Source organism: Delphinus delphis, chromosome 8 (assembly GCF_949987515.2).
Source record: "Delphinus delphis chromosome 8, mDelDel1.2, whole genome shotgun sequence".
NCBI lineage: Eukaryota > Metazoa > Chordata > Mammalia > Artiodactyla > Delphinidae > Delphinus > Delphinus delphis.
In genome coordinates, this window is record NC_082690.1 from 102,881,690 (window position 1) to 102,907,239 (window position 25,550).

Genomic DNA, 25,550 nt, shown 5'->3' on the forward strand with positions numbered 1-25,550 from the left:
TAATAGGCGATGACTAACTGCCTGCTGCCGCAGAGCCAGGACCGGGCAGGCAGGAGGGAATCCCGGGGGATGGCGCACAGCAGGGCCTGCAGGCATACGCTCCAAGGGGAGGCGAGGAGCAAAGGGCCGCCCTCAGCTCCTCCCCTGCTCCTGCCCTCCCTGTCCCCACAGCCCACCCCCTAAGAGCCCTCACCAGCTCAGAAGCACACAGTCACGCAGCCCCCGGCTCGCACCGGCGTTTACACTTGTAGAATCACCAGCAGAGAATCACAAACACACAGTACAGTCTCCCACTAACGCCCCCTAAATGTCACACCAACATTTACACACAGTCGCACCCACACACCAACACACACCAGCTGTGTCTACACAGACACCCACACCAACACTCACCGGGACTGAGCCCAACCCAAACAGAGGAGCTTGGCAACAAGTACCCCGACTTCACCCCAGCTGGGCCTCCTCCTCTCACCCCCTCAACAGGGAAGGGAACCAACCCCAGTCAGAGGCCATGCGGGACAGGCAGGGGGCAGACAGGGGACAGGAGATGGAAGGGAAGGAAGGAAGACAGTGTGAGACACAGTGTTAGTCAGAGCAGCAGAGTGGTGGGGGAACTGGACACTGTCCCTGGTGGGGGGAAAAGACCATTCATGCCATGCAAGATGTCGGGGGAGACGGAACCAGGACCCCTCAAGACTGAGAAGTGAGGGAGGGGATGCCGCTTCTTCCCTGGCAGCCAGCATGGGGCAGCTCCTAAACTGGTATGAATGGTGATTTGAAGGAGCTCTGGACCGGCCCCAGATGGCTCTGCATCCCCCAAGGCCACCTCCCTCGCTGCAGCCTGTGGAGCTGGCTGCCACTGGAGGCCTCACCCCCAGCCCCCTCCCCCAACTCAAGGGGCCTGTCCGGGAGCTGACAGTCAGCAGAGCGTAGCATGTCATGGGATGGTGTTTTCCATGGATTTTCAGGAGATCAAGAAAGAAGCTAAATCAAAGAAAAGAAACAAGGGGCAGGGCAGGGGAGAAAAGGAAAATAAAGCAATAAAGTAAGCAGCCTGGCATCGGGGCTGGTCTAACCAGAGCCGATGAACATGGGGACTGCCCCAGGTCTCTCTGGCCAGGAATCTGAATTCAGCAGTGGGGGGTTAGGGCAGGGACAGACCAAATTCCTCGATTTCCATTTGCTTTTGGATTTGAGTTTGAACCAAAAAAAAAAAAAAAAAGAAAGAAAGAAAGAAAGAAAAGGGAAAGAGGGAAACTAAAAGAGAGAAGCAAAATCTAAAGATTGTCCAGGACGCAGAAAACAATAGGAAGAGCAAAACAACCAAAACCAAACGGGGAAAGGAAACGAAAGAGGCAGAATCGAACAGTTAAAAAAACCCACGGCAAACCAAACGGTAAGACAATTAGAGTGATATCTACCAGATAATGCAGTTTGTTTACCATAGCGTGTCCAATGCCTGCGTGCTTCACCGGAGATATGGGGGAAGGGGGTGGGGTGGGGTCAAAGAAAACAACAAAGACAACAACAAAAGAACAGAACGAAAAGAAAAGAAAAAGAAAATGACCAACTGTGAAACTCAAGGAAGGAGGAAAAATATATATCCGTATATGTTTGGTTGTTCAGACCCTCCCACCTTAAGCTCAGCTGAAGTATTTTGTTTAAAGAAAATTAAATTATAATGGGAGGGAGAAATAAAACACACACAAAAATTAAATCCCTTCTCCCAATCCCCTCCCCCCCAACCCTCCTCTGGATTCCTCTCCCCGCCATCATCCCCTCCGGGAAGAGCCGGCTGCAGAGAAGGGGAACAGTTAAAGACCTTGGTTAGTAGAGAAGAAAACAACAAAAGAACTGGACCAGGAAAGCAAAGACTTAAAGATGGCCACATTCCGCGATGAGACAGAAAGGTTAGTTCGGATTTTCACGCATACCTTGCCCCACCTGTCCCTGCCCATCCCTTGGTCCCCCAGGTTATAAGCGTGTTAGTCACACACACAGAGTTGGCAACGGGGTTTTCCAACAGAAGGTGAGAGAGGGAAGGCAGGCGGTTAAGAAGCAGACCCAATTATGCAGTATTAGTAAGTCCTATGGGCTGAAATGTTAGGGAGTTGAGGGGAAGGGAGGGAGGGGAACAGGGTGTGAGAAAGGGATGGGCTATTGACTCAGGGAATGGACGGATGGGTTTGTTGGCTAACTGGTCAACCAGATGGCTTTCCAGAGAACTGGCTAAAGAGCAAGTTGGTACTGGCCAACTGGCTGACCAGTGACCATGTCGAGTTAATGGGTTAACTGGTTGGTGATGGGCCAGCTGGCTGTCAGACTGGGAGAAGAGTGGCCAAGGCCCCCAGATAATCCCAGGACTGGCTCAAATGAGAGGCAATTTCATTTGGAGGCAAGGAGAAGGTGTTCCCAGGGAGCATAGGAGGGGATATGGGTGTCTGCTTTTCCTGGGGATGGAGGATAGCAAATAGATCCAGGGAGTCATGGTGGGGGCAGGGGCAGCTCTGTTTTTGGCAGAGGGGTGGGGGGAGGGTTGGGATTTTTTCTTCCCATTTCTGTTCCTTGAGAAAGGAAGAGAGAGTAAGTCACCACCAGAACAGGGAAAAGGAAATTTGCCCTCCATGAGCTGGCAGAAAGCTCACTCTCACATCAGAGCTAATCATCCCAAAACCTCCTCCCTCCCCTCCGCCCTCCCACAGAGAACTGACTCCTCCTTCCTGCCTAAACTGACCTTTCAGAGCCCATATTACCCCCAAATTTCCCCCAGTTCTTCAGTCACCCCATGCCTATTCTCTTATGCTCCTCTGGGCAGCTGTTCCTCCCAGAATGAAGTACCCCCTCACCACCACCACTCCTATAAGTCCCTGGAATTGGTCAGGCTTTCCCAGCAGCCCAGCCTCCTTCCACACACACCCACAGACCCCCGCGCCTCCGCTCCCCACAGCCAGCAGCAAAAATTCACTCCCCCCCACATACCACACCATAAAAAGGAACAGAGAGGCCCACCTCCCTCTAAAATCCCTTACTCCTCTGTAAACTATCAGCCAGCTTCTTCTACCCCAGACTCTGGAGGCCCCGCCCCCATGTGGCTTTATGTTCATTTCCTCTCCTCATGGTCAAAGAACCACCTTCAAAATTACGCTTTGAGGAGGAGATGGCAAAGGGGCTGAGGCAGCTTCACTTAGTGTATCAGAGATATTGGGACACTACTGCTTCATGTCCATCAAATACTAAACTGTGCGCCCGAGAGTGTGACTGTGAGAAGGAGAGGTCTTCTAGAGACAGATCCATTAGTTAGAGAGTTATTATAACCAGTGGGCACAGGACTAATTCAGTAAGACAATTAATAAGGGCCTTGTATCATTAAAAATAACAGAATTCAATATTAAGCAGCTAGAAGAAGTGCTAAATAACCAATATTAATTATTAGTGATGCAGAAACAGTTTACATAGCAGGAAGACAAGAGTCTAACTGCAGATGCAGAGGCTGGAACAGGGGATAACACGTGGTACAAGGATTGGTCCTATCAGCCAGTAGGACCGTTGGGAAATGAAGAGGCCAACTAGTCAGGACAAGACCATTAGCTTCAGGGCAGCTAAACCCATGGCACAAAAAAAGGTACAAGTGCTCTGGTATCACTGCACTAGTCAAACAAGATAGGGGAAAAAAGGTATTCGAGGTAAAAATCCAGCTACTACTCTTTTTTAATTAGAACTGGTTGTGGAGACTAAAACAAGGAAAAAATAGTTTTCGACTTTCATGGACAACTTCAATTTTTTAACAAGTACAAGAGCAAATTAAGAAACAAGATTGAGGGCTTCCCTGGTGGCACAGTGGTTGAGAATCTGCCTGCCAATGCAGGGGACACGGGTTCGAGCCCTGGTCCCGGAAGATCCCACATGCCGCGGAGCAACTAGACCTGTGAGCAACAACTACTGAGCCTGAGTGTCTGGAGCCTGTGCTCCTTAACAAGAGAGGCTGCAACAGTGAGAGGCCCGCGCACCGCGATGAAGAGCGGCCCCCACTCGCCGCAACTAGAGAAAGCCCTTGCACAGAAACGAAGACCCAACACAGCCAAAAATAATAAATAAGTAAAAAGAAAAAAAAAGAGAAACAAGATTGAGGGAATTCCCTGGTGGTCCAGTGGTTAGGACTCCACGCTTTCACTGCCGAAGGCACGGGTTCAATCCCTGGTCAGGGAACTAAGATCCCACAAGCCGTGCAGCACAGCCAAATTAAAAAATAAGAAAGAAAGAAACAAGATTGAGAGGGCCTTCCACTGATGTGTCAGGAGATCCGGGCTTCCTCTGATAAATAGCGAGGTTGTGGTGGGCGAGACGGGGCCCCTCTAGACCTAGGTATTTCAGATCCAGAACCCGGTCCATGGTGATCATGCCCGAGGGGGCAATTGTGGCCAAATACTAGAGTGGAGCCTCCACTGGAACCCATCCTGGCACCTGTGATGCAGCAGCCCGCGCCTTTCCGAATGTCGAATGTCGGGATCGGGAGGGCGGAGGCTTCAGACTAACAAATGAGCAAGGAAAGCTTTGCCCCACCCACAGAAACAGCTAGAGGGCTCCTGGAGCCCACGAGCACAAGGATGACAGTGCATGATGAGTGAGGAGGGCATGAAGAAGTCAGTCATTGTAGCAAGTGTAACTTACCATGGCCAAGGGCCTTTGACAAAGCTCTACCCCATCTTCACCTTGATCTATCGGCATAGCTCCAGCCCTTCAAGAAAGCCAAGAAGGGGATTATACGCACAAATCACAACAGTCTGAGTGAAGGCAATCTCTGTGGAGCTTGAGCAAGAGACGCTCAGGACAAAGAAAAGAGGATTCAGAGATAAGAGGGGCCCATTTTTCCAAAAGACAAGCAGAACATTTAGATGTTTCAAGATTTCGGAACACCCAAGAATGGCGGTACCACAAGACGAACGACAGGCACCTTAGCAGTGCGCACCAAGGCCGACAGCCAGGCCCTCCCGGGAGGCAGGAAAATGGAGTCAGACTCCCATCCTCCCACTTCCTGCGGGACAGCCTTGGGCCAGCTCTTCAACCTCGCTGGTGAAATAGGAGTATCTCCCACTACACAGGATTGTTAGAAAAGTTAGGTGAGATTCAAAAGAGAAAAGAGACCCTTGAACTTGGGGGTTCCGGAGGAGGAGAGATGTGAGGGTGCAATCTCAACAATGCTGTAAGAAAGGGACAGGTCCTGAGGAGACTCTGAGGGGGCGGGAGAGTAACGTGAGGTGGAACTTTTCCCAGAGGACAAGAGATATTTCTGGGCTCGTATGAAATAGATCTGCTGGATCCTCATGTCCAAAACCTCACCAACTGGCTTCAAGAAAGAGCCCAAAGGAACCAGCAAAACCACTAGAAAAACAAATAAAAACACTCAGTAGTTGCTGGTATTAAGCCCTCAAGGAGCTTACCATGCAGAAATAGAGAAAAGAGGTGAACACAAATCATTGACCATGCAGACGGAGTGTGATGATAGGGCCAGGACACAGCAAAGAGGGAGACTGGCCAGGGGACCCGGAGGATCAAGGAAGACCTTACAAAAAGGTGGCGGTTCAGCTGGGCCTGAAGGATTGGAAAAAAAAAAACCCCACAACTAACAATAATGACGGCAGCAAGCCCTCCGCCGCTCACACGGTGCCAGGCACAGGCCACCACCTCAGTTAGTCCTCAAAGGCCCCTCTCACTTTGCACAGAGAGGTTACATTACTTGCCTCAAGTCACTCCAACTAGTGGCAGACTGGGATTTGAACCCAGTCTATCCGACTCAAACCCCAGCTCTAGGGTTTCACCCGGCAGAAAGGAGGGTGAACGGTGGGAGCTCTGTGGGAATGAGGTGGGCAGCTCGGGAAGCCAGTATGGACAGGGTGTGTACAGCACCACAGTTAGGCCCTAAGATGGGGCGTGTGACAGGCCGGAGAGACAGGGCAGCCCAGGCCGGAAGGGGAGGAAGTCCCAAGTGCCTGCCAGGCCCCATCCTTGGGGGATGTCCCTCCTTGGGGCCCAGGGGGGCTCCCGAAAATCTCCCCACTGAGGAACGGCCTCATGGGAGCTGAGCGGGTGGAAGCTCCACATGGTATTTTGGAAGCCAGCTTGTCTTCCAGAGTTCATGCTGGCTAGTGATGAAATGGGTTGGCACTCGGCTTGCATGGTGGGGGGAGGCATACTGGGTGTGGGAGGAGGGTGGGCCCAGGATTAAAAATAGGCCTCAGGGAATCCTCAGATGGAATTATTCCTGCAAAGATCCCCCAAGAGACACCACCGGGCACAGGGTCCTCAGGGCTGGGCTCAGAGGGAGAGGAGGGCGAGACCGGGGTGTGGTCTGAGTCAGGTGTCCTCTGGTCCTGACTGCAATGTTCTAGGAGTCTCTGGATAATTCCGGGGACCACTATCTGGTTCAGGGGAGGGGATGAAATGCCTCCTTCCAGTCTCCCAAAGCTGCAGGACCAAGAGGAAGGGAGACCCCTCAGTGCTTGCCCTGGGGCAGGCTCTCCCCAGGAGGCAGTCTCCCCAGCTGTTCTAATCACTTGGGGAAAACAATGTGGATCCCAGTGTCCTCAGATCCCAGCCATCTACCCTAAAGGCAGAAGCAGATGTCATTTCTTACCTCAGCCCCCCACCCCCGTCTTTGCTCCTGGCCACTCCCAACCCAACGTCACTCCTAAGATCATAAAAGGATCTTTCCAACCCCAGGACACCACGTGGCCCCTGTATAAACGTGTCTGCACAGGGTTTCTCCCCTTCGTCGCACTACTGACATTTGGAGCCAGATAATTCTTTGCTGTGGGGCTGCCCTGTGCATTGTGGGATGTTTAGCAGCATCTTGGCCTCTACCCACTACATTCTAGTAGCACCCTCCCCGAGTTGTGACACCCAAAATGCTTCCAGACATTGCCAAGTGTCTCCTGGGGGGCACTCCGCCCTCGGTTGAGAACCACTGCTCTAGGGACAGCAGGACCCAATAAATTATTAGAAGCCCTGAAAGACAGGCACTCAAAAGGCCTGGTGAGGATGGACTTGGTCACAGGCTAGGCCCCGAGCGAGGGCAATGAATCCAGAGCACAGCCTTAGGGCTGCCATTCCATCCCCCTGATGGTCACAATGACCAAAAACGGGCTGCAGCTCATATTTACGGATGTGGACTGGAGTCAAATAAATCTCTCCAGAAACCCTTTCTAAGGAGACCTCTCAATCCAAGTCTTGAAGCAGACACCCTCTGTGGCCCCGAAGGCTTATGTTCAGGTCATGACCTGACTCTGCTCTGACCCATCCGGGACAGCAGGCCAGGGGGACGTGGTCACCAGTTACCAGCTCAGACCCAGGACTCTGTGAGCCCCAGGACGAGGCTACTATGGGGCCCTGTCCACACTCAGTACTGCTGAGGCCAGGCCTCACCCCCTCCGTATGGCGTTCCCGCCTTCCCTGGTCACAGACCTCTCCCTCCTCTCTAGGTCTCTCGAGTTCCTAGAACGTTTAAGATTCCTGCCACTCAGGTGGCCCTTGTGTGGCTTTGCTCTGTTCACTTTTAACAGACTTATCCTGTGTCCTCAAGAGCCGAAGGGCTGGGAGGGCGGGGCCCATGTCTTTTTTCCCTCGGTATCCAGTATAGATGGACAATACATTGGCCAAAGGACACGTGGATAGGGACTCTGGGCTTGTAGCGTGTTGCCAAAGGCAGCACCAGGTGACAGCACTGGGCCTGGGGAGGGAACATCAGCAAGAAGGCAACTCCGCCCACCCCTGCAGTAAATGTGGGTGGAGCCTGAAAGTATGACAAACAGCGCAAATACTCAGGTTTGCTCAGACGGTGGTGACAACACAAGACAGCCCTCCGGCAGGGTCAGGGGATGATGCGACATGAAGGGGGCACCACCCTGAGGAGGAGTGCCGCTCTTCAGAGCTCAGGGCGCACTGAGAGCAGGTGCCTGGGTGGGAGCCCGACTGCAGCAGGGAGCAGCGGCTCGGAAAGAGCAGGCGGATTAGTCACGGTGTCCCTACAGCAAGGGGAAGGCACCAGAGGAGGGGGACTCCCCATTAGATCGTCACTCAGTGGGTTGAAGAAGCGCAGGTAAGAACAGTGTGAGGTCAGCCGGAATCCCACTCCCGCCCACTATGAGCCTTTCAGGGGGAAGAAGGGGAGGAGGAGAGGGCAGGTGACAAAGACGGTGAAGAGGAGAGACATCGGAAGTTCAGCCACCAGGAAGCTCAGCTAGAACCAGGAGATACAGAGCAGATACCTAGTAAGAGAAGGGCTACAAACCAGCCGAGACAGCACCTCCCAGGCACAGAGGCTCCGTGTTCCTGGTTGCACTGAGCTTGCTGGGGGTGGAGCTGGAAAAGTGTCCCTGCCACCAGCTACAGAAACTGGTGGACCCGGAGAGAAGGACCAGCAAGAGTCTGGGCACTTGGGCCTCAGGTGCCAAGCGATCAGGGCACGGAGTCAGAAGGTGGATCCAGGAGCCACTGAGGATGCACAGCGGCTTCTCCTGCTTTGGAAGAAGGGTCTGGCTTGGACTCTGCTTGAGGCGGGAACTTCTCAGGGCTGGAAACAAGCTGTGGAGGCTGCTGTCAAGCAGAAGCCCAGCCAGAGGGAATGCTTCGCCTGCCATAGCCACCCTGTGCCTTGTGAGAGGCGAAGAGGCCACTGCACTGAGAGGACAGCGCCGATGCCCAGAAGCATCAGCCCCCAGGGTGGGGGGGAGTCTGGGAGATGGAGCTGAGGGGACGCTGAGGACACTGTCCTGCCTGCAGGGGCTGCCCCAAGAGTCTCCTCGAGCTCCCATATGGGCTGGCCTGGAAGCCACGGAAAGACAGCCACCGACCCATGGGAGAACCTGCACCCCTTTGGAGGGACAGGAAGGGACAGGAGAGAGAGGGTACTGCCCGGACGAGAGGCAGGACCAAGCACCTCGCCAGTCCGTTCCCCTCTCACGCCTGCTTCCCCGACCTTGCTCTGAGCCCAGGCCTGCCTCTGCCCTAGAAAGGCCCCGCCTAAGGGTAGGCCACACCCCACCCCACCCCACATGGCCCAGGCTTCCTGCCCTAATGGTACACCGACTCAACCAGAGTCTGGCCAGAGTCTCCCCATCCCGTAGCCCCCAAGGGCCCCGCCAGTTCAGGTTCTATCTCATTCCTCCCAGCCCCCCAGTCGCCCTCCTGCCAGATGACCTGATTCCTCAGCCCCAACCCTTGAACCCGGCCCCTGGCACCAATCGGAGCCTGGCCCTTCCTCTTCCCTCGGGCTCTGGCCCCGAGGCAGCCTCCTCCCCAGCGCAGCATCCTGGTCCTTGAAGCCTGCACACTGCAGGCTGCGCTCCTGGACCCTCCCAGCCCACCCGCGGCCTAAACCTTCTTCAGAACCACGCCTTGCTGCTGGCCCTGAAGCCTCGCCCCACACCCCAGGCAGCCCGCTCTCCCCACTCCCGTACTGTCCCAGATACAGCTGGCCCCTGGCCTTCTTGCTCCCCCTACCTGGCGCAGGTTTCGAGTGACCCGGACGTCGTGCCAGGCGTTGTCGTTGAACTTGCCGTTGACGGGTTCCACAAGGGCCTCAAAGGCTCCCGAGCCCAGGTTGATGACAAGCCAGACGGCCCCAGATTTGAGGGACAGGTTGACATAGTCGGCCGACTTGCCCGTGTGCAGCATCAGCCCGTTGCGCTGCAGGGTGCGGAAGGCCAGCGTGATCTCGTCCGTGCTGCTCTGGATCGGGTTGTGTGACAGGTCATAGCAGAAGAATTCATTGCCTTTGAAGGTCGCCACAAACTCCTCCTTGCCTGGACGCCGCGGTGGGGAAACAGGAGAGGGCTGAGTGGGGCAGGGCACTCCAGACCCTCCCTCTTCCCCTCCAGCCACCCAGGCGCAGGTCCTGGGCACCGGGAGCCCCTCGATCCCAACTGCAAGCTTTAGGCTCTCTCCCCTCCCCGTGCTGTCCACCCTCCTCTCTGGACCCTGCCGTCTTTGATGTCAGAAGTCAGCTTCCCCCACGTCTGCCTCCAAAGCAGGAGGCTGCTAAGTGGCTCTCACACTGACAGCTGACAACTTAGCTGCCACAGGGCCAAGTGAAGCAGACGTTCTCACTGTCTCCTCCCCCACTGGCCCTCCATCGGCCACCCCTTAACAGAAGGATGTGGTAGAGCAACAGGAAACTGCACCGGACATCTTCCCAGAGTGCCCCCTACGGCGGGGCACCAAGGGTCTCCTGAGTGCAGCCCACCTCCCCCTCCCGCCTCTTCTCCAGTGATGGCCATTCTCAGTGCCTGGGGACAGTCTGAGGCCTCACCACATGGGATGGGACTAGTAGGCCTACTTTGTAGCAGTGAGCAGATGAGGAGAATGGGGTGGAGGAGGCAGGGGGAAGACACATGGGAGGGCGATGCAGGTGGCAAGGATGTGTGTCAGGGAGCAGTGGGCCATTGGGCGGGGCTGACACAGGTGGCCACCATGCCAGCTGTCACCGCCCCCCCAGCTTCCTAGTCCAACCTGAGAGGACAGCACAGACAGGCCCTAGGTAGAGAGCCTCCAAGGGTCCCCAGAGGGCAGGTGTGGGACCCTGTGTGCCAGGAGATGGCTGGGGGCAAAAGTGCACAGGCAGACCCGGCCCTCGTGCGTGTGTGTGTGAGTGTGCGTACACGGGTAAGCGCCCTGCATGGGGCTCCTTCCACTGGCACGCTTTAAACAGGAGTGAAAACAACTGGAAGGGCCTTAGGGACTTTTAGTATCCTGTAAGTGGGTGACAATGGCTCCGTGCAAGGAAGGTGGGTCCCAGCCCCACACCTTCACAAGCCGGAGCCCACACAGAGGGAAGAAAACAGGCCGTGGAGTCAAGGGAGCGCAGAGGACCTGGACTCTGACAGTAACTCATTTCTCCTCCCAGCAGGCGGTGGCACAACAGCTGGGCCCACCCACCTTGCAGGGTGGATGTGGGGGCGAACAAGATGGCCGGCCAAGGGCCTTCATGGAGTGCAGAGATTCTCAGCACAGGCCCCCAGGCCCAGGAAGAAGCAGGGCACGATGCCGGTGCAGGGGGCACACGCGGCCTTCAGAGGCCCCCGCCCCCCTGTGGGCCGGGCCCCAGCAGCAGGCGCCGCGTGTGGAAGCCGTGGCTCTCCGGGTGCATCTCCTGCAGATGCCTCTCCCCTGCACAACGGCCCCACTCTCTGCCTCCGGGCAGTCTGCCCACAGACTCAGTCCTCACTGCTTCCGGATGCCAAGGCACCAGCTGCTGCCCCAGAGCCTGGCACCGCACTCACTGCAGCTGGCCAGGCCTGGTTTCCTGAGGTCACAGGGCAGCGAGGCTGGTGGGGCATGGGCCACATGGGGACAGCCACAAGCCCCACTCTGCCTACCTTAGGGCTCCAGTGGGAAGGGCCAGAAAACAAAGACAAGGAGTCAAGGAGAAACAAGAAGGGAAAGACTGGCGATGTGGAGGGAGGCCATGTAGAGAAGGAGAAAGATGGACCATGAGAGACAGAAGGGAAATGGAGACAGTGCAGAGCTGTGAGGGACCAAGAGGTGATGGGGGGAAGCAATCTGGATAAAGATGAGGGCAAGCTGGGAGGGGACAGGTAAGGGTGATGGGAAGAGGGCCCGCAAGGAAAAGGGGACAGAGACCTCCCAGGAAAGGAAGCCAAGGGTTTCTTAGGGCCTTGCTGTTTCCATAGCAACCAGGCCTGCTGCCCAGGCACTGGCAGAGCGGGAGCGGGGGGTGCTCAAGGACCAGAAAAGGGAATGTGTTTGACCTTGAGTTTGCTCTGCATCCTACTCCCTCCCTGAAGCTGGGCCTCCCCTTCCACTCCCTCACCTTCACTGCAGTCAAAGAAAATATTAAAGGGAGAGTCAAAAAGAAAGAAAGGAAAGAATAAGGCAACCACGTGAAAAAGTGATTGGAACAGAACAAAAGAGGCCAGCAAAAAGGAGAGAGGCGGGCCTAAGGCTGGACCACGGCTGCCAAGGCAAAGTGGAGAAATGAGGCCATTCCTCGACTCCTCTGGGCTCTAGCTCTGGTCTCCTAGGAGAGGAAGCAGAGCCAGCCACTCTGGAGCCAGAGTCTACATGTTCTCCAACGCCCGTCACCGCCACGGACCCAGGTAGGCCCAGGGATGGAAAGAGGCTTGGAGCAGCCAGAGGGAACCTGAAAGAATTGGGGGAAAGCGACAAAATAGATGAACAAATGCGAACAAGAAAACCCAAGGTGGTGGGAAGGACAGAGATAGCCCCTGAGTGGGGAGGAGGCAGTAGGACCTCTAGGGATTAGTGTGTCAGGTAAGCAAGTGGGGGCTGCCCTGACAACCGTGCTCAGAAGAGCACCAACCAGATCTAAGAGGAGCGAGACGTGGAACAGCAGGGGGCGCTCTCCCCCACCTCACCGCGCGGACGACCCCGGAACCACAACTCCCAGCAGCACTTGAACAGTTACCGGCTCCTAATAGCCCCTGGCACTGGAAGGGGGTCATTGCTGATACCTGTTTATCTCCCAGGGTCGGGGAACATGGAGCCCCACAAGTGTCCACAGTCAAGCTGAATGTGGCTAGAGACCAGTTGCTGTGGTCCTGGATCTCTAATGGCCATGGGGGGGCAGAGCAGCTGCCTCCTTTCCAGGCCCAGCTCAAAGCCCTCCTCTGGGAAGGTCTCCAGCCCCCTTAGCCCCTCCCTACGCTCAAGCACTACAGCTGTCTGTTCAGCTCATTTGGCTCTTACTGCCTAGTAACATCTTGTACTGCTCCCTTGAGAGGAAGTGTGATGTGAGAAAGAAGACCTGGGCACTAATGCTGGCTCTTGCACCAGTTTTGTGACTTTGGCCAAGAGGCAACATCTCTAAGCCCCAGCTTCCTCCTCAGGACAAAGGAACTCATCATCGGCCTACCTCACAGGTCGCCGTGGGCATCTAGAAAGAGACCAGACCAGGTGAGGCTTCATAAACTGTAAACCATTCCACAAATAAACGACTCTTACGCTGGAATGTAACTTTCTCTGTGTGTATGTGCTGCCTCTCTCTCTAGATCAATGAATAAATTAACTCCTCTGCACAAAGTCCGCACTTTCCCTATACTTCGCACGTACCACACTTTATCGTAGTTCTTTGTTAGAACATCAGTGAGCCCCTTGAGAACAGAGCCCATTCGCCCATTTAAAATAAATCTGCTGAACACACACCTACATATGTGCCAGGAGCTGTGGAAAGCATCAGGGGTACACGAACGAAAACACCCAATCACCGTCCTCAGGGAGCTCGGTGGAGTTGGGGAGGCAAACAGGTAAAGTGACAGTTACTCGCCGTGTGGCAAGTGATGTAATGGAGGTGTAGACAAAGGGAACGCCGAGCAGCTTCTGGGTTTGCCTGGGGAGTTTGGGGGAGACTTCCAGTGTGGTGGCCTGGCTGCTTTTTCGAGAGTCAGCTGAAAGAGATGCCAAATGGTTGGGGAAGAGGGCAGGGATGGCAGAAATGCAGGCCAACAGAACAGCAAGTACTAAAGAATGGGACTTGATAGCCCCAGGGCTTGGCACCCACTGGAACTCCTTGAGGGGTTGCTACACTGCCCTGTAAACTTCTTAGGGAAGAGAGTCTCTTAAGAGAGGCAGCCTCACACAGGTTCGAGCCCTGGTCCGGGAAGATCCCACATGCCGCGGAGCAACTAAGCCCACGAGTCACAACTTCTGAGCCCACGTGCCACAACTGTTGAAGCCCGCACGCCTAGAGCCCGTGCTCTGCAACGAGAAGCCACTGCAGTGAAAAGCCCACGCACCGTAACGAAGAATAGCCCCCTCGCTGCAACTAGAGAAAGCCTGCGCACAGCAACGAAGACCCAACGCAGCCAAAAATAAATAAATAAAATAAATAAATTTATTTAAAGAAAAAAAGAGAGAGAAAGAGAGAGAGGCAGCCTCAGTGAAGAAAAAAAAAAAGGAGCTTGAAACCTACAGCCCTGAGACAGGATAAAGGGCCCCGGGCTGGCCTCAGGGGCATTGGCAAGCGTCAGTTTCCTCATCTGTAAACCAAGGGCAATGAGCCCTTCCACAGGGGGTTGTCAAGGCTCATTTAGGTGACGCATGTGATACACAACTTATTATAAATGCCACATCTCCCAACCAGAATCTCCCTGGGCTGACACCTATCGTGCTTGCAGAATTTGATGGTTAAATGGGGGGCTGACCCTGCTGCCTAGCCACTCTCCCAGAGAAACAGATACTTTCTAGTCATCCCTGTTCTTTGGCCTGAACAACTACCACCAAAAGACATCTGTGGGGACTTCCCTGGCAGTCCAGTGGTTAAGACTCAGCGCTTCCACCACAGGGGGCACGGGTTCAAGCCCTGGTCGGGGAACTAAAATAAGCGCGGCCAAGAAAAAAAGGACATCCGTGTTCTAGAAAGAGGTCATCAGGACAACTGGGCTTTGGGAAAGAAATGGAGGTTTGTGGCCGTTTACACCGAGGCAGGTACTGCGGGTGGACCTCAGAGGGAGTTGAAGGGTACATGCCTCTATTGACTCAGCTGCCCTCCAGAAAGTGAAGTTGGCCTACAGAGGGTGAGGGCTGGGCTCTCTGGGGACCGTGGGGTCACTGACCTTTTGTCGGCTGGTGCACATCGCTGGCTCCTCCTCTCCCGGCCCCCCCCTCGGAGAACAGTAAGGACCCTACTGGAGAAGCAGAATTGGGGAGTCAGGCACAGGGGGCTACCCAGGCAGTCCCACCCCAGCCTTGAGGCGATGGAGGGCCCTGTCCAGGGCAGAGGGCCGGCTTGGAGGTACAGGGTCAGGGTGGGGTGCTGCTCTGGGGACTCGCTCGCTTCAGGGCCTCTGGGGAAGGAGCCAGTTGACAAACCGGGAACCATCAGCCCCACAAACCCCGTCAGACTCACGACCACTGACCTCCCCTTCCTTGCCCAGGGGCAGGGAGACGAGCAGAGGAGCAGAGGCCTCGCTGCTGGTTCAGGAGCCCCTTCTGCCCAACAACGTGCAAACAGGTCAGACCTCTGGCCCTGGGGGCCCTGACCTCCCATCCAGATTCTCCCCCACTCTCGGCCGCGCTCTGCTGGGCCAGGTTCCTCTTCTTCAACTAGTCCAACAGCCTGACAGAGCACCCCTCTTCCAAAACCGCCCCGTTCCCGCACCAAAGCCCTCTTCTCCTCTTTGCCCATCCTCGAGGCAAGCTGGTTCTCCCTCTACACCTGTTCCTTTACTGCAGTGAGCGCTCTCAATGTTGCCTTCATCCACTTCTTGGCCAGTTAGGCCGCAGGGCTTCCCAGGGGCAGGGCCACGCGCTCTGTTTGCTCCTTGTCCCTCCACTGTGCCCTCAGCAGGGCTGCGCACACCAGGAGGTCCTGCCTGGCTGAGCTCACAGTGGATGTGGGAAGGCCTTTCTCGGGGAGGACTTCCGGCTCGCCACCGCCCAGCGCCCCCAGCCCAGGCCTCCAGAGTCCCGCAGGCACTCGTCACCATGTCTGGCCTCCAGGCTACCTTAAGTTCTCCACCCAGCCCTGACCAGCGGCTCCCAGGCACCACACCTACTGCCAGACCCCACGAGATGGTTCTTAAGGGGAACTCAAGAATGGAGTTTAAAAGTCCTGGGGGCTTCCCTGGTGGCACAGGGGTTGAGAGTCCACCTGCCGATGCAGGGGACACGGATTCATGCCCCAGTCCGGGAGGATCCCACATGCGGCGGAGCGGCTGGGCCCGTGAGACACAGCCACTGAGCCTATGCGTCCGGAGCCTGTGCTCCGCAACGGGAGAGGCCACAACAGTGAGAGGCCCGCGTACCGCAAAAAAAAAAAGTCCTTGTCTGGGCCCTTATTCCAACCCCAATCCCCAGAACTGAAGCTAGAATAACACCTGGGCTGTGGCCTTTCGGGAGGTGGAGGGGTGGCTTTAGGGATCCTTCAGGGCTTCATCTAGGACGAAGGTGAGCCACAGCCAGCAAACCCAGAATCAGGCACTGAGATGCAAGAAGGATGTGAGTAAACCCACCAGGCCCTGACTCCCCACTCGGGACTTCCTCTTTCCCCACATTTCTTACCATAACTTCACATCCTTGCAAGAATCCCAGCCCTCTACCTCCCCATCCCAAATTCCCGATCTGAGTCTCTCCCCACAGCCCAGCCTTCATCCTGTAGGCTTCTCCTGCCTACAGGCTAAGAATACCACCCTGTCCTTATGGAAGATGAGCCCCAACAGAGGACCAGCGGGGCAGGGAAGCAGTGCCTGAGGATCTGGGAGGGAGTCAGCAACAGGGAGGTCAGAGCTAGGGGATCAAGGTCAGGACTCCTGGGGTCTGTCTCCAGGTTTGCCAAACACCAGGGCTTTTAAAGATGGTAAGGACTTGGTCGAAGGGAGGCTAAAAATAGATGAGCAGTCCCAACAGTACCACCAATTAAACGCTGCGTAATCACTAGCAAGTCACTTCATCTCTCTGGACCTAAATGTCCTCATCTGTCAAACAGGGTCAGGAGACATCCAGAAGACACAAGGGTGAGGGTGTACGGGGGTGGGGGGAACTGCTGTGGAAAGGGGGCATCCCACAGCGATGAGGGGAATGAGGCTGCCTAAAATCCACTTCCTCCAGCCCATGCTTTTCTCTTTTTATTTGGGTTCACAGAAAAGAAAGAATGAGCAGAATGAGCAGAAGGAAATAAAACACCACCATGAGAAAGAAAAAAAAAAAAGCAAGATACACTATCAGGAAAACGCAAAAAGGTGACTGGAGACAACGGCAGGAGTTCAAACATCTCTTGATGTCAGAAACCAAGGTGGGATGAGGGCGGATGGAGTGTGTCGGGGGAGGTGGGAGAGGGGAGAGCACACACGGGGACCAGCCCCCACCCACCCCAGCGCCCAAATAAAATAAAGACAAGGCAGAGGAAGGGGGTAGGAAGGCAGGAAGGAGGCAGGACAAGTGGAGGAGGGGGAAGGGGGGCAAGGGGAGGTGGACAGAAAATCCAGGTGCAGGTTGGGGGCCATCCAATCCAATCCAATCCAAACCAAGCCAGAACTTCAAACCATACCTTCGCTGTTTAACGTCAGGTGAGCCGGACCTTGGAAAGGGAAGGAGAGAAAGAAAGAAAGGAGACAATAAAAGAAGAAAAAAGAAAGAAAAGGGGAAAGAAACAAAGAAAACACGAGTCATCAAAATCAGCCAGAGAGAGGGGAGAAAAAAGCTTTTGCTGCCACAATTTAAAAACCCTTTTTAACTTGTGACAGACATCGGGGGAAAGCCCCCAGCCCAGAGCTGAGGAAAGGGGCCCGATGCCGAAACAGAGGGTGGAGGGCACGAGAAGCGGGGCGAGAGAGAGAGAGAGAGAGAGAGAAGAGGGGGCGCCGGAGACGGTGAGGGGGGTACAGGCAGAACCAGAGGAAGGATTGGGGCAGGGAGTCACTGCAGGGGGACAGGAGATTTTGGTTTCTTTTTTTTTCTTCTTGCCGGAAAAAAAAAAAGGAAAAGGAGGAGAAGCATGAGGCTGGGAGGGCTGCTTTTTCCTTTTTCTTTTTTTCTTTTTTTTTTCTTCCGGGAGGCGGAGAGAAAAAAAAACAGTCAACGAGAAAAACGATTCGGATGGAGGAGAAAATAAAACACGACACAAAAATCAAAGCCACCTGGAGAGAGAGAGAGTGTCCTGTTAGCGTGGGATTGAGCAGACAAGAGGGATATCCAAACCCCCCCACCCCACCCCATCCCGTTACCCCTCGAGCCTGGCAGAGACCGGGAAGACGGGGGTATGAAGAGCCTGGACCTAGAGGGAATCTCCCACCAAAGGGGGCTGTGGAAAGGCATCTGTCCAGATCCAATCCTCCCAACAGCCTCCAAATGGGTAACAGGCACCCTGCTCACCCGGATTCTACGAGGAAACTGAGATTCAGGAGGACAAAGTTAGAGAGACAGCAGGTTGGAGGAAACAGAATCTAGGGAAACACTGGAGCAAGGATGGGGGCCTGGATCCTTCCACAGGGAGGACTGGGAGGCCAGGCCAGCACTCTTGGACAGCAAAGACCAAAGAGGGCAGCCAAGACCCATGGGCGGGAGCCCCAGCTCTCTGAGAGGTCGACACACCTCATTCGAAACTATTCTACAGACCCCCTTTCTCTGGACAGGCCCTCTCTGAGGTGACCCAAAAGCTGAATTTTGAAAAGGGAAAACAGAAGCCTGACAGCCAAGACTGAGAGCAAGATTGTCTGGGATTTTTTTTCAGCGGTGCCTTGGTCCCTTGAGAGAGCCTGGTCAGCCCTGATTTGGGGCCCCCCCCAGCCTTAGGGGGAGAGACTTTGGCCCACTGGACCAGTACCCCAGTCCCCAGAAGGCATCAGCCGAGGAACACCCTCCCTCAGAGAGGCTGCAGCACATGCCCCACAGCTGAGCTGAGACCCCAGGGATCCCTGAGATGACCAGCCCCACCGAACCGCAGCCCTCGCCTCCCCCATCCCTGCACCCGTGGTGTCTGGCCAAGAGGATGGGGAAGGAACAGCCCTGCAGCACCACCTCACCCTTGGAAACCATCCCCACTGCTGAGGCCATGAGATGTGGGCCCTGGGGGTAGAAAGCCGGGACCAGGATGCAAGACAGGGAAAAGCGCTCCAGGAGTCTCTGGGGCAAGGCTGAGGGCCAGGATGCCTGGGTTCCAAAAAGAAAGGCAGCAAAAAGGCCAGAAGGGCATGGCCGGGGGCCAAGGGCCGGGATCCTGTGGAAGATTTGGGTAGATGGTTCATGTTGCCCCCTTCTTGTCTCGCGCAGCACTCATCTCTCCCCAGTGCTGGGTCTGAGGCCAGTCGGGGGAGGGGGCCACAGCTGACAAGGGCTGCCTCAGGACAAAACAGCTCTTGGGAAGACACAGGTTTTATCCACAAAACCGGAGGGGACCCAAGCATTTGGACCAAATCTTATTCCTTGCTCCGAACGCCCCCCACCAACTCTTTCCCCCAAAACTACCAGCATCTTCCAAACCCCCTAAATCCAGGACCCAGACCCAGGGCCCTAACCCCTCATCCAACTCTTCCAGGCCCAGGAGCCGAGGGACCTGTGAACCTGTCTCCTGTCCCCTCTGCCGCCTGTACCACTGCTCTGGGGGAGTGGCATCTCTGCCTCGAAGACCCTTCCACTGCCCAGCTCCCAGCCAGCCTCATTAGCATAACGTACTCTCCCTCTGTCACCACGGCAACCAGCTGCTCAGCTCCCTCAGGAGTGACAGCACCAGCCATCTTGGGGAAGGGGAGGCCGGTTCCCTGCCCCGTCTACCTGAGGCTCAGCCCAGCCTGGCCCGAGGGTGCTCTCCCTAAAGCCTGCCTCACCCCGTGGCCTGAAATCTCTGCTCTCCCCATGCCCCAGCCCCCCTCCTTACACCCCTCCCCACCTCTACCTGTGGCATCAGTCCCTCCTCCAGCCACTGGAGAAGAGGCTGGTAGTGACGGATGGCATTACCAAGGGTCCCCTCCTAGGGCACTTTATCTGGCTGCTTCTGGGTCTTCTCTCCCTGCTACAAAAAGCTAGGGGGAAGGGGGTGGGGCTACCAGGATCCCCAAAAGGAGATGCTCGGCAGGGGCCTGGGGAGCTGGATGGCTGGGTCCCTGGGAGAAAGCTAGGTCTGAGGCACAGTGTCGAAGGACCAGACAAGAGGGTGAAGGCACGGAGGACTCAGAGATCTGAAGAGGGACCTGCAGAGTCCAGAGCGTAATGCCCCCAAGGAGTCCCCCAGCCCACCCCCCGTGAAGCCACCACCTACCAGACCCACCTCCCCACTCTCAGTCTCTCCCCCTCACTCTCCTGACAAAACCCCAGGGAGGACCAACATCGAAAGAAGGAAGAGGTTACAGGGGACAAGATTGTGAGACACACAAGCAGCCAGGACACAGAGACACACAGATGCATCACATCCCTGGTGTATACACACACACACACACACACACACACACAGCCTCAGACACACACCCCTGCACAGCCACTGACCTGCAAGCACACGAAGGGCCACATCCAGACCAGCAGGCCACCATGGCGCCCCCAAGAGGTGGCTAAGTGGTCTCATTCCCCACTTGTCCCCCAGGCCCAGCTTCCCGTCTCGTCCCTCTATTCTACTATTCTACTTGTTTGGAGAAGAACTGTTTTCTTTTTCCTCCCCTTCAGCTCCAGGCCACTGTTCCTCCGGTTTCTTCTCTTGGGCTGGCCTTTTCCCCCTCCCCATTTCTCCCCTTTCTGCCCCTCCCTCCACTGTGTCCTTCCTCTTCCCGCCTCTACTTACCCCCTCTCCTTCCTCTTGTCTGTCTGCCCCCTGCTCCCTCCCCCCGAGCCCCTTTCCTCCACCCTTTTCCCCTCTCTTTCTCCTCCATCTCTCCCTTTGTTCCAGAGGAGACATGACATCAAGAGCAAGTAGAAGTCCCATCAGCACTAAATCTTATCTCCAGCCCTCAGAAGGCTGCGACCACACAGACACGCAGACTCTCTCTCACACACACACAGAGGTAAACACTGACACACGGAGAGGCAGACACAGACAGGACAGATGCAGACACAGATGCAGATGCTCCTACAGAGGCACACGGAGATGTGGGCCACGCCACAGAAGACACGATGCTGGAGGGGCGCACACCTCCACACACACGCAGACACACGTACACAGGCATACGTGTACAGACGTGCACAAAGACACCCAGACATAACAGAGCAGCAGAGCTGCGTGAACAGTGTGCATACAGATTCACACACACACACACACACACACACACACACACACATACGGGTGCCTGCCCAGAGGGATCGGGAGACCTGAGGGCACCCAAGGAGAAGGGACATTAGAGAGACAGACAAGCCAAACCATGGACACCACCAGGGAAAGTGGATTCCAGCCCCTTCTTTCCTTCCCCAGACTCCTGCATCCAGGGCAGGGCCAGGCCCGGGGAGCTCCCAGCGTGGGGCTGCGCACATGCTTCCCACACCTGCTACTCCAAGAAGAAAGTGTGGGGCAGGTTTGGTGACTGGGGTCCTATCTCCCTCCCAGCCCGCTGCATGCCCTCCCTGTGTGGGCCACATGAGCTCCCCTGCAGCCCAGGTGTCAAGCCTGGACCATTCAACCCAGTCTTCCCTCCCTGACGTGGTCCACCTCGAAGAAGGAAAAGAAACAGGGAAAAGCACGGTGAGTGAGAGAAGGTTCAGACAGGAACACAGAGAGAGCCTGGGGAAGGACAGAAACAAAGGGAGAGGTCCAGGGACAGAACCCTGGAGAAAAAGAGAGGCAAAGACAAAAACCAGAAAGAGAGAGAAGGCAAATGAAGCAGAAGACAGGGAGAGAATGGACAGAGAGACCCCGAAGCGAGGCACGTTCCCCGCCCTTCCCCGGGCCTGGGCTGAAGGAAGAAGCAGACCACCCCTACCTACCTAGGCCAGCCCGTGGGACAGGGGACAGGGGACTACAAGTGTGTCAAAGAGGAGAAGCCACCACCCAGCCCACATCCCCTGACCTGGGGACCCGACAGCCCCGCCTCTGCCTGCGCTCTTCAGACCCTGGAGCAGATTCTACCCAACCACCAGCCCCGGCCACACCCCAACCCTTGGCAGCGTGGCCTTTCTAAGCTTCCTCAGCTGGGCTGGGCAAAAACACATCTTCTCAATCATTTCTGGACACTTCTGAATGCTCCAGCCCCATCCCTCCAGCTCCACCCCCAGTCTGGTCTCCTCCCAGGAAAGAAGAAAGGCCGGTGGGCAGATGTGCTGAAGACAGGCAATGGAGGGACGGCCTCTACCAGGCAGTTCTCCCCAGCAAACCGGAAAGAGGGACCAGGTGAGAGGCGGGCCAAGGCAGCCAAGAGGACACCCAGACATCCTTCCCTGGGGGCCCCACACATGGGCAGGGGAGGGAACCACCAGGCCCCCCGGCGATTGATCTGCCACCCCAGCGACCGAGAGGTATCACTCACCTTCCATGGGGTGCTCCTCTACAGGCCGGCGAGGTTCAGGAAGGGGGATGCAGAAAGAGAGAAAAAAAGGAGGACAGTTAGCGAGGGTACCAAGGACAGGGCTCCAAGGGGAGTGATGGAAGGTGGGTCCAAGCCCCCCAGGCCCGGACACAAGTCACCCAATCAGGAAGGCCCTGTGGGGATGAGACAGAGACCAAGCTGTTCCCCGAATCAGAGCCTCACACACAGGGTCACACAGTCCAAGGGGACATGAGCCTCGAGTTACACTTCAGGACACTGAGGCCCAGGACAGGGAGCTAACCGCTCAAGGTCACATGGGAAATCAGAGGCAGAGCCAGGAGCAGCAGTCAGGCGTCCAGACTCCCCCAGCACGCTCCCCCCACCCCCGCACTCCATCGCGTCTCAGAGACAGATGGGGACACGCTCACGCCGGGCTCACCCTCAGTGACACACTGACACACATAGGCACTTAATGATGCAGAGACATGCATAATCTCTCACACGACTCACGCCTGAAACCTGTGCACACTCGGGCCCAAGCACTCCCCACCGCCACCCTGTCGGGGGAGAAAAGTCAACGTACTCAGAAAACACAGTTTCTGCCTCAGAGCGCCGTGTGACTCCCATCCCAGTCGCCCAGTCTCTCTGAGCCCCCAGTACCTCCTTGGCAAAAATGAGACGGGTGGACTAGAGCTCCTCTGAGGACCCTTCTGGCTCTGGTTCTGTGATTCTGGGATAAATGCCTTCTCAACAGCTGGGTGTGGCAAAAGGTCCCCAGGCCGGACGGGCCACTTCAGGGGGCCAGACTGGGCCCATCCCTCTGTCGTGCCACAGCCTTTGGGCAGTCAGCCCTCACCTCTCAGGGGCCTGCCTGGGCCTGTCCCTGGGGCTCACCAAAGAGATCAAGAAAGAAGGAAGGAAGGTAGGAGAGAGGCAGTTCCTTCAACGGAGCTCAAGCAGGCTGGTCTCCGGCCTGCTCCCTAGAGCGCCAAGAAGGCCCCTCTGAAAGCATTTCTGACCTGCCACCTACCGGGAGCCTTTAGAGGAGGCAACAGGGGGAAAAGGAACAGCACGACCTACAAACAAACAGACCTATCCGGCAAACACACACGCACGCAAGCACACGTATGTGGACCCGGGACACACACGTGTACACGCAAACAGCTGTTCAGGACACACTCATGCCCGTGTGCACACACCACCTCCTACCTCCAGCCTCACTTTGTGTTCTCTTCTCATCTGCTCTTAGGGGTGAGCTAAACTCCAGAAACACACACTGTCATTTGTCACACCTTATAGCATGCCCACAATACACACACACAGGCTGAATGCAGAATCATACGCACGCTGTGACCTAATACATAACATGAGATGCACACACCATACCACCCCCCACTCCCTCCAGGGACTAGAGACACACCCCCCCGGGAGGAACACAGCCCCCTTTCGCTATCTATCCATCTATCGGTCTCCTGTTTTCTAAACCTACACACACAGGCCTTTACATATCCACGTGTGTTACAAACGCACTTCTATACAACACAGAGCTTCTTTTACCTGACAGCTGCATCCCCCAGAGGCCATGTATACAATGATTTCCTTAAATAAACTGAATCATGTGACATTTATGGTGGGGAGGGGAGCTGGCTAGGAAGGGACCCTCAGGAAAACCCTTGGACTCTCGAGAGCAGCCCTGTGTCCGGATCTCTTGGTCGCAGTGTGCTGGGGCCCTGGCCGGTCAGCACACTCATCTCTCCAGCTCCTGCACAAACAAGGAGGCACATCACCCGACATGGCGGGGATTCCAAACCCTATTCCCACCTGCCACAAATGTGGGTCGTGCTATGCTCAGGAAGGTCAGGTGACCAAGTACAGCCTGCTGCCTGCATGAGTCTCCCCTCTCCTGGCTTCGCAGAGGGTCCCCTGGGGACTCACTGGCCTCTCTTTCTCGGCTGCCCTTCGCTTTCTGCTGATTCATCTGTGCCCCTCACCTGCCATCATGGGCCCCTCCAGGCTCAGCCCCAGGCCCTCCACACTCCTCTTTCTTCTCCCTCACTCCTCCACGAGAGTGCACTTTCGCGGCTAAGGGACCCTCAAACCTGTATTTTCATCCCTGGCCTCTTCCCTGGGGGCCAGTCCTGCACCCCCAGCCGTGCGCTCTGCAATCACTCAGCTCCTGACACCCAGTCCACCACTAAAGCCGCATCTGACATCTCCACCCGCTGCAACAAAGCTCCCGTTTCCCTGCCTTCAGCAAAGGCACTGCTCTCAACCAGCGCTTCTTGAACACCCAGCATGTGCCCCACACTCTGCCAGGCTCCAGAGAGGCCAAGAGTTAGCCACATGCCAGACGCCGTACAGACCCTCAACGTGCGTTGTCCGCATCAGCTTCCCAGCAGCCCTCACGAGCTTGGTGTGTTACCTACCTCCTTTGTAAAGAAAAGGACACTTGCCCAGGAGCACAAAATCACCTCTGCCTTTGTCCACTGCGCTCCTAGGTCATCAGAGCCCCCATGCTCACCCCTGACCCCCGGTTTCCTTCATCAGCCTCCTGCTGTTTGGTCCCCCGGCCCATGCCCAGCCTCGCTCTTGGGCACATGTACCAGGTACACCTGACAAGTACTGCCATGATCAACACACACATGCACACGCACACACACACGGTTAGAACTTTTCAGTAGCTTGGGTACAAACCTCTCTTCTGTGCTCCTGATCTGCCTTCAGAGAAGCTTGACCTGAGTGTCTCATGGGCTGAATGTCCTCATGTCCAAGATGGACCTCAAAACCCTCGCTCCTGCAAGCCCGTTCCTCCTACCTGCACTCCCGGATCAGGTCAGACACCCAGAAATCAGCCTTGCTCTTTTTTTTTCACACCAATCACCAGGTCCTATCAGTTCCAACTTGTAAAACTCTAAAAGCTCGACTCGACTCCTAGAAACACTTTTCATCCCTCCATCACCATCAGCAAAGCCCCAAGGCCAAACCCTCATCAGATCCTCTCCTCGGAATGTTAATAAGCCTCTTAAAGGATCTCCCCCTACAGCCAGTCTTCTTATCCTGCAAGTCACAGTCCAAGCACCACCAAAGTGGTCCAACTGAGTCACGACCCTGCTTAGAACTCTTCAAGGCTTCCCAGGGCCTACAGGATCAAGTCCAATCTTCTCAGGAAAGTCCATTTGGGTTTGACCATGCCTCCCTCCAACCTCCTTTCCCGCGACAGTCCGGGCTTCAGCCACACCCAATTTCTCCCCCTTTCCCTAATATGCCGCGTCTCTGCACATACTATTCCCTCCGCTTGAAACACCCTTCCCCATCCTCATTCCTCTCACCCTCAGCTGCCTGAGAAAGTCGACTCCTGCTTTCAGACCAAGTCAGTATACATTGGTCTATGTTCTGAACTGACCTCCTAGCCATCCTTCTTTTGTGCCAGTTCTCGATATGTAGCTCGGGTTGTTATTTCACTTATCGCATCTCTATTGCGATTGTGTTTCCACGTCTGCTTCCTGGCTGGACTGTGAGATCTCCAAGAGGAAGGACAACGTCTCATTCATCTCTCTATATCCAGCTGCTTACACAGTTCCTGGCTCAGAAAAAGGCATGCCTGTGTTTGTTGAATGAATAAAAAATAAGAAGTGAACACTT

The 25,550-nt window shown here is 55.7% G+C and overlaps 1 protein-coding gene across 10 annotated transcripts in view; it reads right to left on the reverse strand.

Annotated features, from left to right (window-relative positions):
* The window catches only part of NRXN2 (neurexin 2), a 99,699-nt gene that overhangs the window by 66,016 nt on the left and 8,133 nt on the right, over positions 1-25,550 (reverse strand). For 3 of the 10 annotated variants that reach the window (XM_060019167.1, XM_060019164.1, XM_060019161.1), the window contains exons 2-6: positions 21,909-21,926; positions 17,018-17,047; positions 14,586-14,657; positions 9,496-9,797; positions 1,443-1,466 (exon numbers count right to left, since the gene is read on the reverse strand). In XM_060019167.1, the coding sequence (XP_059875150.1) occupies positions 1,443-1,466; positions 9,496-9,797; positions 14,586-14,657; positions 17,018-17,047; positions 21,909-21,926 (446 nt within the window). Of the gene's footprint in view, positions 1-1,421; positions 1,467-9,495; positions 9,798-14,585; positions 14,658-17,017; positions 17,048-21,908; positions 21,927-25,550 lie in introns of those variants that run through there. The other 7 variants (XM_060019163.1, XM_060019160.1, XM_060019162.1 and 4 more) reach the window with 6 other exon arrangements.